General features: G+C 35.7%; 2 protein-coding genes across 4 annotated transcripts in view; one reads left to right on the top strand and one right to left on the bottom strand.

The window, feature by feature from the left end:
* Positions 1-10506, bottom strand: part of aralar1 (calcium-binding mitochondrial carrier protein aralar1) — a 321349-nt gene that overhangs the window by 221478 nt on the left and 89365 nt on the right. The gene's annotated exons all lie outside the window — the stretch shown is intronic.
* LOC145678817 (arylalkylamine N-acetyltransferase 1-like) overlaps positions 1-10506 on the top strand; it is a 55686-nt gene that overhangs the window by 36076 nt on the left and 9104 nt on the right. Inside the window, exon 2 of one of the 2 annotated variants that reach the window (XM_081749358.1) lies at positions 8215-8329. The exons of the other annotated variant lie outside the window; for it this stretch is intronic. Coding sequence (XP_081605484.1) covers positions 8284-8329 — 46 coding nt within the window. The 5' untranslated portion in view covers positions 8215-8283. The remainder of the gene's footprint in view (positions 1-8214; positions 8330-10506) is intronic. 2 annotated transcript variants of the gene reach the window in all.

Here is a 10506-nt window from a genome sequence, read left to right as displayed (position 1 = left end):
TAGAACGTATTCACAAATATGAATTAACAAACGATTCCCACAACCATATATTTTATTGTAAGTAACAATGTTGATTTATTATTAATTAAACTATGGCTACTGCGTTCAGAAAGCGCTCTAGATAGCGAGAGAGCTTACACTGAATTGTGCAATATATGATCAGATAGCGCATTGACTCCGAACATCAATTGTTCTTACTTTCTTTACTTATAGTGCAGGTGCACTAGCGTCAATTAGCTGCTTCGCTCGATTAAAATAAGAAAAAATAGTCATATGTTCCGTTAGTCAGTCAGTCACATTTTACTATTGAAGCGCTTTCTGATATCGGTTATTTTCGATCATTTTTATGTCTCGCTTCCCCCTCCTCCAAGTTGCAGGGCTGAATTTGGATTTATAAACGTCATCGGAAGTGTCACTGCTCATCTCAACGACTCCGAAAACTGTGAATTCGACACTAATATCAGTCATTTTCGATCATATTTATTCTTTTCCCCCTCCCTTAAGTTGCACTGTCAAAGTAAAATAATAAGAACTATCCCAGAACCGAACTTCATCGATGTTGAAATTTTGATCAAGATTGGTGGAGTAGTTTAAAAGTTATTAGGCCATAAACGTAGTCACTTCCATTTTTATTTATACAGATTTCATTACTTATTGATTCTTGTAGCTTTCCCTTCATTCTCATCACGATTAATCAACACTAAAAAACTTGAATTATCAGAAATTGAACATGATAAAAAATCGCAGACGATATGCTAGCTAACCATTTCTTCATTCGCAGGAGTTCTATGTAAAACTTTTTTTTTTTAATTCTGTGATTGAATGTTTAATGATTAGGATGATCAGAACAGATCATTATTCATTACACGAACTATTATTGTGAGAACTATTTTTAAGTACACGTACGTCTTAGAAGCGGGAGACTGAGGTTCGATTTCAGGTAGAAGCTCAAAATGAAAATTAAATTAAATATTCCACTTTTACATCCCACATTACGCAATAGAAGACGCTGATGAGAAATGATTGAAGTTGCGAAATGAAGAAAGTAGAAGGAAACATGATAACCCCGAGAAAACCCACGCACACGGTGTTTGTCACTTGGGGGCTGGGATCGAACCGAGGACCCCAACCACAGAGAAGAACGCACTACCACTGAGCCAATGTGGCCCTAGGTGCGAGCTCAAGTAAAAAGAGTCGTTAAAACTTAAAACAGCCAACCAAAATACTATTTTTTTTTAAAAAAAATCTAATAACTAATACTAGAAGAAGTGGCATCTCGTGAATGAAGTCACAACGGTAAAAATTACATTTTTATTTAATTATTTATTTAATTTGCTTCAAGGTAAGGGAAAAAACATTATCTAATGTACTACTTCTTGTAAGAAAAGAAATAGTTTTCTTCCCTTACCTGGTGACGATAACATTATAATTTTTAGTAATGTGATCTCCCTCATGAGCCACCACCAATGATTAGAACCAATCAAAATATTCATTAATTGTCCTTAACGCTCTTTATTAAGTTCATGCGCATTTTCTTGAATTATAGTGAATAACATTTTTTAAAAAATGGAGAATATAAAAAATTTTGAAAGTAAGTAAGATATAGGCCCTAATCTACAAAACTCTATTATATGAATTAATGACTGTTTTCAAGATCTCTCGTATATAGTGTATAAATTTGGATGCCCAATCACTATGACGTCACAAACCTTGCACCGAAATTTTTGCTCCATACGAAAAACTTTGGAAACGGTTATTAACTTATTTAATGTTGTTTTGTAGATACTATCCGACTCACTTTCTACATGCTTATATTATTCATTGTCTTTAAATTACTCACTAATACTATCTGGCTCACTTTCTATATTTTTACTGTATATTGTTCATTATCTTTAAGTTGTTCACTAATACTATCTGGCTCACTTTCTATATCTTTATATTGTTCATTGTCTTTACGTTACTCACTAATACTATCTGGTTCACTTCCTACATTTTGAAATATTTATTACTAAAATTAAAAAAAGGGGGGGATGAGCACTTAGAAAAGAGTTTTAAGCATTTTATATCATAAGTAGTCTATATTTCTCTTTAAACATCTTTTATTGCAAGTACTTTGTCAGCAGAGAGACTAGACAGTACAAGCCCTATAGTTTAAATTGGTCCACCGGAAATCAACGCCATACATCACAAACTCGCATTCTAGCTACTAGGCAACACGGGAGAGCTTCATATCTTCAGTGTTAACATTTTTCTCTCTACATATGTAGCGATTTTTTTTTTTTTTTTTTTTTTTTTTTTTTTTTTTTTTTTTTTTTTTAATGCTTGCTCTCACATTGCCAACTGAAAATCCTATGTATACCCTTGGGGGTGGCGAGAAACACCGAATTTTTTTTTAGGAGAACTTGCTTCACGCCAAAGCGTTGCGTTGGTTTATGAAGCAGACATGAGATAGAGAGAGAGACAAGGGGGCGTTTGTATACATAAAGAGGATAGGGAATTGTACCGGAAAACCTGCTTTCGTCGTTTCCTTGGCAACTCGTAGGGAAAACGAAGAAAAGGAAAGTGCAGGAGCCATCTTCATTCGATACGGAAAACGGTGTGAGAACCATAAACACGAAGTTCAATCCAATCTCTCGCGACTGACAACATCTGGCACACCTGTTACTGTCAGCGTTGCCAGACTAGTAGACAGGAAACAAGAAATCTTTAAAATCCTTTGTAAACTATACTGAAGTCCAGTTCTAATTAAACTAATACAAGGGTATACAGGCACGCACGTCGGGAAATACGAATATTCCAAAAATGTCCTATGCCACAATAAATATTATATGCACAGTAATAAAGAATGCATGCTATTAGTCCACCAGCGAACGAGTGCGGGCGGCCGATTTTGGAACTAAAATACAAACAACAGTGTTTCTAACCGGATCACTTGTAATTAATCTATCACAGTTGTTTTTGCCCTGTTCATAATAAACCACTTCACGCATATGTTCAAGTTAAGACAAACACAATTTCAAAAGTTATGGAAGTTATTTTCAGAACATTTTAAGGGACTGCAAAAAAAAAAGTAAAAAAAAAAAGAAAAAGTACATACACCCTCCATATTAATATGACAATAACTTGCGAATAAACTAACCTCAGTGTTGTACAAGGGAACTCTGAGAACTTCGTAGCATTAGAGTGTAAAGAATTCCTAATTCATCTGTTAACGAAACCTCGAAGTTCATCTTTGTGAATCAAAGTTATACTTTGGCAACTGCGCTTTCATTGTTTAAAGCAAGTTCTATTGTGTAGTTTTGAGATAAGGCGTCTTCGAAATTGCTACCAATTTGGACCATGTGATCGATCGATTGACAGTACCTTCAGTAACAAATTTGCATTGAGATCAATTTCGGATGTGCTGCAAAAGACTGGTGAGAGAGAAACTGATAATCTAACCGCCTCCGAAGGAGATTTGGATCCGCCCCTAATTAAGAAGGTAGATAAAGATAACTTTCTCTGATATCTAACCTGTCATTATTTAGCATGGTATGGTAATTTAAAAATTCAGTATTTCTACCATATTTTGAAAAAAAAAATATTTAAAAGAAATAAATCCAATGTTACATTGAGGCGGTAGGGGAGCGATTAAAATTTAAAGTGGGGAGCCTGACAATTGATTTCTTATAGCTCGTGAAATTCAGAAAAAATGAATTTCATATTAAAAAAGAAATACAAAATACATTTTCAGGGTAACTCTTACATTCATTATGTTATTATAAAGTTAATGGTACTTTTGAAATTGATTAGAGTGAATAGATATGTATTTAAGTAACAAAACCACATGCGTAAGTTTTTCAAAATATCAAGTTAGAAGAACGAAGTTTGTCTTCCACTGCTATCTCATTGCTCAAAGATACCGGCGATGAAACAATTGGCCGGAAATCTACGTAGCACATTTTAGTACTTACACTTGAAATAAAAATACAGCTGTTTAAAGACGATTGATTACCTTTGTCTTTGAATTTCATATGTGCACACAGGATTTGTTAAACAAGACCGTACATCTGATATGTTTGAACTATATGCAACTTATGCTCACGGGCTAAACTCAGTCTTCTGAAGTCAATCGACAAATGATTACGTATTACAGACACAAAGACAACACTAGGCTCCCAAGTTTCAAAATTATATTGTGTATTAAAACAGATAATAGAATTAATTCTTTGTCACAAGAGACCTAGGGTCTGAAAGAAGTTCAGAGGGAGTTCAAAGGGAATTTCTATACTCATAAATAAAAGTTGTGAATTTATTTTGTATTGAACCAATGATATTTATGCTTACATTACCCATACGCTGATGTTTTATCGATACTTTTATTTCACATTTACCAAAAGGCTGGATTACGATTATAATCCTAAAAGAAAGATATATTGTAATCAGGTTTTACAAGCCAATCCCGAAAGACAAGCTATCCAATCCCGTAGCCCTTTAAAAAATTAAGGAAAATTTCTTCTTCACTTCCTTTTCCCCCAAAGGGTTCACATTAATCGAAACAATGAAATGAAATTTCCTTAGTTTAACGTCCCATGATTATGCTCTTTATGCTAGAGGAGACAGATGATTAATGAAAGTGAAACATTGTAAAATTAATTGTTGGGCTCTCACAGAACCACGTACAACAAAGACACATGCGCTAGCCAATAGACCAACGGAGAGAACTTCCACAGTTCTCGAGTGGAAACGTATCGGAATTCTTTCTTGGCTACAACTCAAGAAAATAATTTAGTTGTCAATCGATAGACCTACATTAAAACAAATACACGCATCGCGAGCCTTAACTTGATTTAAACTTACAGTTACAAGATATTGCGCAGGTATCTAAGCTACCAACCCATAATTAATATTTTAGTCATTACATCTTATTACTGAGTTTTACAGGTTTCTACTGTTTTATAATGAAATCAAATAAAACGTAGTAATTTTTTTTATATAATCTGCTTAATACACGGTAGAAACTCACTTGTATGCTATCTTGTTCTTAAATTGTTAATTTCCATGCATATGCCATTATCCACAATACATCTGCATTACTGCAGGGATAACCATTACTGCATTCAATAACAACTATATAATTTATGGAGTTCTTTTTTAAGCGAAACAGATTAGGCTACTTATAACATGTAAACTGCAACTTTTGAAAATCGTTGGATACACTGCAGAGTGACGCTCTCCGTTCCCCTGTCCCACCGCGCTTACCTAGAAACTGATGTAAACACTCCACTAGCGCCCTCCACGAAAAACCGCACTAATATCCTGGTCAGGTAATACTGTGTGGATACATGGTTTGGACAAAGGGTGTACGTCTTCTTTATGCATGATCATGTCTTTCATTTTCAGAATTGTAATTGCTGATACAGCAATATGAAGCAATTCAGCAGTTATACGCAGTAGGAGGTATCGAATATTATGTTAGATATAGAACACTAGAAAAGAGTACACATGATAGGTGCCGAAGATATGTTGATCACCTACCTTCTAAGTAAAAGTCGACTGCCGACCGCAATGCTTTACGGGCTGTAATATCCGGCAATTTTAGTTTTGAATCTGTTGAACACACAATCTGTAAAGTATCCTTGAATATTTGCAGTTCTTACATTTAAATAATAATAACTTAAGTCGCGATATACACATATAATGGAGAAAATGTCTTTACACTAATACACCTAGTGTTGCCTATAAGGCAAGAAGCATTTGTTCAAATTCAAGAAGAGACGAGAAATAATCTGGAATTTCATGGAAAGCACTAAACCCTGTTCGACGCAAGCTCTAAACTGCGATAAACAAAGCCACGTGAAACTAAATCTTGCTGATTTGTTGTTGTCCTACCGACGCTTTTACTCCTCCGCAAAATAGTTCATATGATTTGATTATTACTTTCACTATGAAGCTCCATATAAAACTGCTACATTATTATACATGATAAAAATATAATATGGATTATCCAATAATGCTGCAATCAAGTGTGCCTAATGAAACAACAGAAATAAAGACTAAGCATGCGCAGTAATTATGGCGCCAATTCAACTGTGGATGGGTGTTCTGCTTTCAAGCCTGAAAGACGGCTGGCATGAATCTCGGTTTAGCGAGTGTTTAGCGACAACACGAGACAGTATTGTAAAAATGCATGTGTATAATTTGCTCTTCCCCGTAGGGAGTGGGAGCAATATATCACTAGCCAATCGTATTTGTGACAAGCGGAAGGATACAAATATTTTGTTTATCGGAGTTTACAGCTTACGCTGAACAGAGAATAGTTCATGGAAATCTTAAATCTCAAACATTGTTTCGGTGTTACATGATTTATAGTATATATATAAAAAGAAAACTATAAATTGATCAAGTGATTGTAAGGAAAACCCAATGAAGAGCATTTATCAACGTTTAAAGACATGCGAATCATTAGACAATATATTCCAATACTAAATATGGTCTAAATGTACTTAATCGCATACCATTCGCAGACTTCTTGTAACGCGATGTGTGTCTGATAAATTCTAGATGAAATTAAGAATAAAATCAGGGCATGAATTTTGTACATAAATTTATAGAACGAGACGAGAAAAACTGCAACACGAGGTGAGAAGGGAGCCGCGGTGGCTCAGTGGTAGAGCGTTCACCTCTGGTGCTTGGGGTCCCGGGTTCGATCGCAGCCCCCGCCAAGTGAACTTTGTGGTGGACAAACACCGTGTGCGTGGGTTTTCTCGGGGTTCTCCCGTTTCCTCCCACTTTCTACATTCCACCATTTCATTCATTACTCATTATCACCGTCTCCTTTAGCCTAACCGGCATAAGCGTGGGACGTAAAACTCAAAGATTTCATTTCATTTTCACGAGGTGAGAAATAATATTCGAAACGAGACAAGAACACTTATTAAATCCTCTCGTTGACAATGATAAACACGCTTTCATCTAACGAGGAAACCGATTTTTGTTAACCGAGAACAAAGGAAGGCCCTCGAAGCAAATATTGTTGTAGGTCACTTCAGAAAGCTAATATCATGCTGCTCTGGAAAAAGCACCTACAAGCAGACACGTACGCAAGAATTTATTTCGAGAGGGGTATAATGCTTTCGAGGGAGGGGTCCAAATTGAATATAAGAATAAATTATATCCAAATTTGTAAAATCACCCCGTAACATTAGACTAAACTTACATAAAAGTCGAGATTTCGGAAGGGGGGATGTCCGAACTGCAAGGACCCACCCCTTGTGTACGTCTCTGCCTGCGAGCACTCCAATGAAATGAAATGACATCTCTAATTTTACGTTTTATGGCTATGTCCTTTAGGCTAAGGAGACGGAAGGTTACAGAAAGTGAATGATTATTACCAAAAAAAAATTTAAAAAATGGTTTAATGAGAATGGGGAGCATGGGATCAAACCAGGAACCCCTCACACAAGAGGTGGGCGCTCTAATACTGAGCTACCATTTCCTCCTCGAGTATTTGATTCAGTCAATCTCTGTGACAATCAGAAGAGAAGTGAAGAATCCACCTCGGGCTTATTTCTCAAATTACTAATCTTGTAATATTAGTGTGAAAGTTTTCAAAATCAAACATTTCACAACTACGTATATATTCAAATCAAGACAAATCAGAGGTATCAGCATTAGCATTTAGAAATTAATTTTACTATTATTCTAGTGTTTCTACTTCATGGTATTTTAGGACCTTTAACAAAACATATTACAAGACTATAGTAACTTCGAAAAATACGCCCCAGTTCTAATAAAATTCAATTACCAGAGGGCTAATTTATTTATTTTGTTTGTAAATGTCATACTCGTTGCCTTTTGTCAATATGTCTGGTAAAGTGTAGTATGGTTCAACGAATTTTGAACAATGCCAACCATGTTTGTATGTGTGTATGTATGCACTACCTTAAAGAAGAAAAAATTCCACAGAGACGCTTCGAAATATGCAAGATTAAGTTTGTGTTAAAGACAAACTTTACCTAATATATTGCTGAGACTCTTGGTAACAAAGTTCAAGTGTTGTCTCGAATATATTTTTTTCTAATATTCGGGTTCATCGTTTCCAATGTTCGATTTTTTTTTTTTTTTTTTTTTTTTGTTGAGAAAACATCCTATTTTTCTTATCAAAATTTTCTTTTCTTTGGTATATATTTTTCTAGAAACCAATCTTAACATTTCGTTACGTTCTTATTGCAGGTATTGCGTAAAACAGTATAATATTTTGATGGTTAGTTCCTAAACATCCAAGATTGAAGGCATTTTTAAATGGATTTAAACACACAGACTGACGAAATGCTGTCCGAAAAATCTGGTGCGTTACCCAACATACAACAAAATTGATGTTTTTTTCTTTTTTTTGTGCTTTGCTGGTTTACATCAATGCAACTTTTTTCTTGTTTTTTTTTTTTTTTTAAATAAAAAGGAATTATTTTCGTGCAAGAATGAAGCAATAATTGACTTAGACGTGATTATTTTGTGCCTGATTAATGGAAAGTGTTGCAAAAATTTAATTTTTTTTCTAACTTCTAATGCTAATCGTATACCTAAATTACAAACCGGTGACGATTTTTTTCGACTATCGTATCGGCTTGCTTTTACCTGGCTGTAACAGGCTCCTTTGATAAGTAACAGGGACTTGACTTTTGTTACTTCTTTCGTAATATGCTAAATACTTTATAGATTTACCCTATTTTTCCTTTATGTTTGTGTTTTTGTTGTTGTGTCAGTTAGTTTAGGTGTGGATACGTGGTAGATGTATATATGTTGTAATATAGTAAAACTGAAAGTATATGTTGTTATATTGTTGAAAATATGATTTAAAACTTTTCATTGTGTTACATCATTTTCTCCCTTATTTGTGGTACCAATATGATTCCTTGAGGGACTCCAAGCTGAAATCGAAAATCGTGCAATTTGTCGTAAGTGTTCTATATTACGTGGTTCCACACAATGAATGGCTAAATTGTAGTCTAACAATGTAGTAATAAATGTTCCTGATTACAGTTACATATTTTTGTAAGTACCCTTGTTGATCTACAGTGCACCTCTGCTGCACGTGTTCTCGGGTTCGATTCCCTGTGGGAGAACACTGAATGAATAACGTTGGAGCGGATTTCACTTTGCACTGTAGGTTCACGCCCCACAGAGTTTCGATGCTGAGAAGGGACGCTAGACTTCAAAAACAAGCAAACACCTTTTTATACAAATATGCAGCCACATTAGATTTTTGTTTGCAAATTTTTCTCTTTAATCTAGGCTATCCTCCTCCTTTAAAAACCCTTTTCTCCGGATTTTCGTTACGATTAGCAGTATGTATTTGACCGTCACTGGTGAATTACTTCTTACAACTTTACAAGCTTGTATGCGTCATAGTCTTTCGCTTACCGCTCTGTTTTAATATAAAATTGATTTGTATTTACACTTTTTTTTCTTTTGCCAGCAACGAAAATACAACGAAGTAACAGTTTAAAGTGGTATCTGAGTTATGGGACCTGTTCCTATTACAGGTCCTACCTAATTTGTAATTACCAGTTTGCCACATCCCTTTTTGAAGCACAGGGGAAAGGATCTGGTCACCCTACCCCTGCCAGGGTTAGTGGCATCACAGCTACGTTAGGATAAGTGGGTTAGAACTTACCTACGGCCAGAACATTTGGAGACAAGAGTTGAGGCTGAGCTCCTTCGTGGCTAAGCGGTTAGCGTACGCACCTTTGGCGTGGGAGACTCGGGTTCGATTCCCGGCGGGAGCTCATGTGGTTCGGATTCCACGTTAATCAGTATGTCGCGTCTCATATAGCCTCACTGCTGAAAGGGCCGTTAAACTCAAAATCAACTCTACTCAAGAGTTGAGGCTGTCTCGTCTCGAAAATGTATCTTTTTTCTATTGGAAAAGCTCGTCTCACTTTGCATCTTGTCACTAGGATTGCCTACGAGATAAGAGTTCTTCCTTATAGGCTGTCACGTCTCGGGAAGTGTACCTGTTTCTATTTAAAAAGCTCTGTCTTGCTTTATATCTTGTCACTGGATTACCTAACATACAAGAGCCATTCCTTTCACCTTTACACTTATCCGTTTACTACAAAAACAACACCTAAGATCTTCCAGTTTATCCATCCCATCTTACCTAATTCTGTGCTCGACCTCTGCATTTAAACTCCAATCCTTATTCACAGAGGAACCTTTCTTCTATTTGTATTGTTTCTTCTCTATCTTCTTGTACTACATATACAAGGTGTCTCAAAAGTCCCCTGACATAGGGTACTCTGTTATTATCAGAGTTACAACAAAATGTAAGAGGGGGAAACCGTCTCCAAATGTGATGTTTTCTATCTAAAGTGAAAGAATTTCTTAAATCTGACAAGGCGTTTGGGCTGCACACTCTTTATGCCCCCAATGTTAAATGGAAATGCAACGTTGGCTTTACCTGGACCCACAACAGAAGTGAATGAAGTTACTGTCTTTTACGCTAACCTGTCGATGATCAGCCCT

This window comes from Thermobia domestica, chromosome 2 (genome assembly GCF_964235325.1).
Source record: "Thermobia domestica chromosome 2, izTheDome1.hap1.1, whole genome shotgun sequence".
NCBI classification, from domain to species: Eukaryota; Metazoa; Arthropoda; class Insecta; order Zygentoma; family Lepismatidae; genus Thermobia; species Thermobia domestica.
Note: the sequence above shows the minus strand (reverse complement) of the source record. Positions and strands in the feature narration are given on the sequence as shown.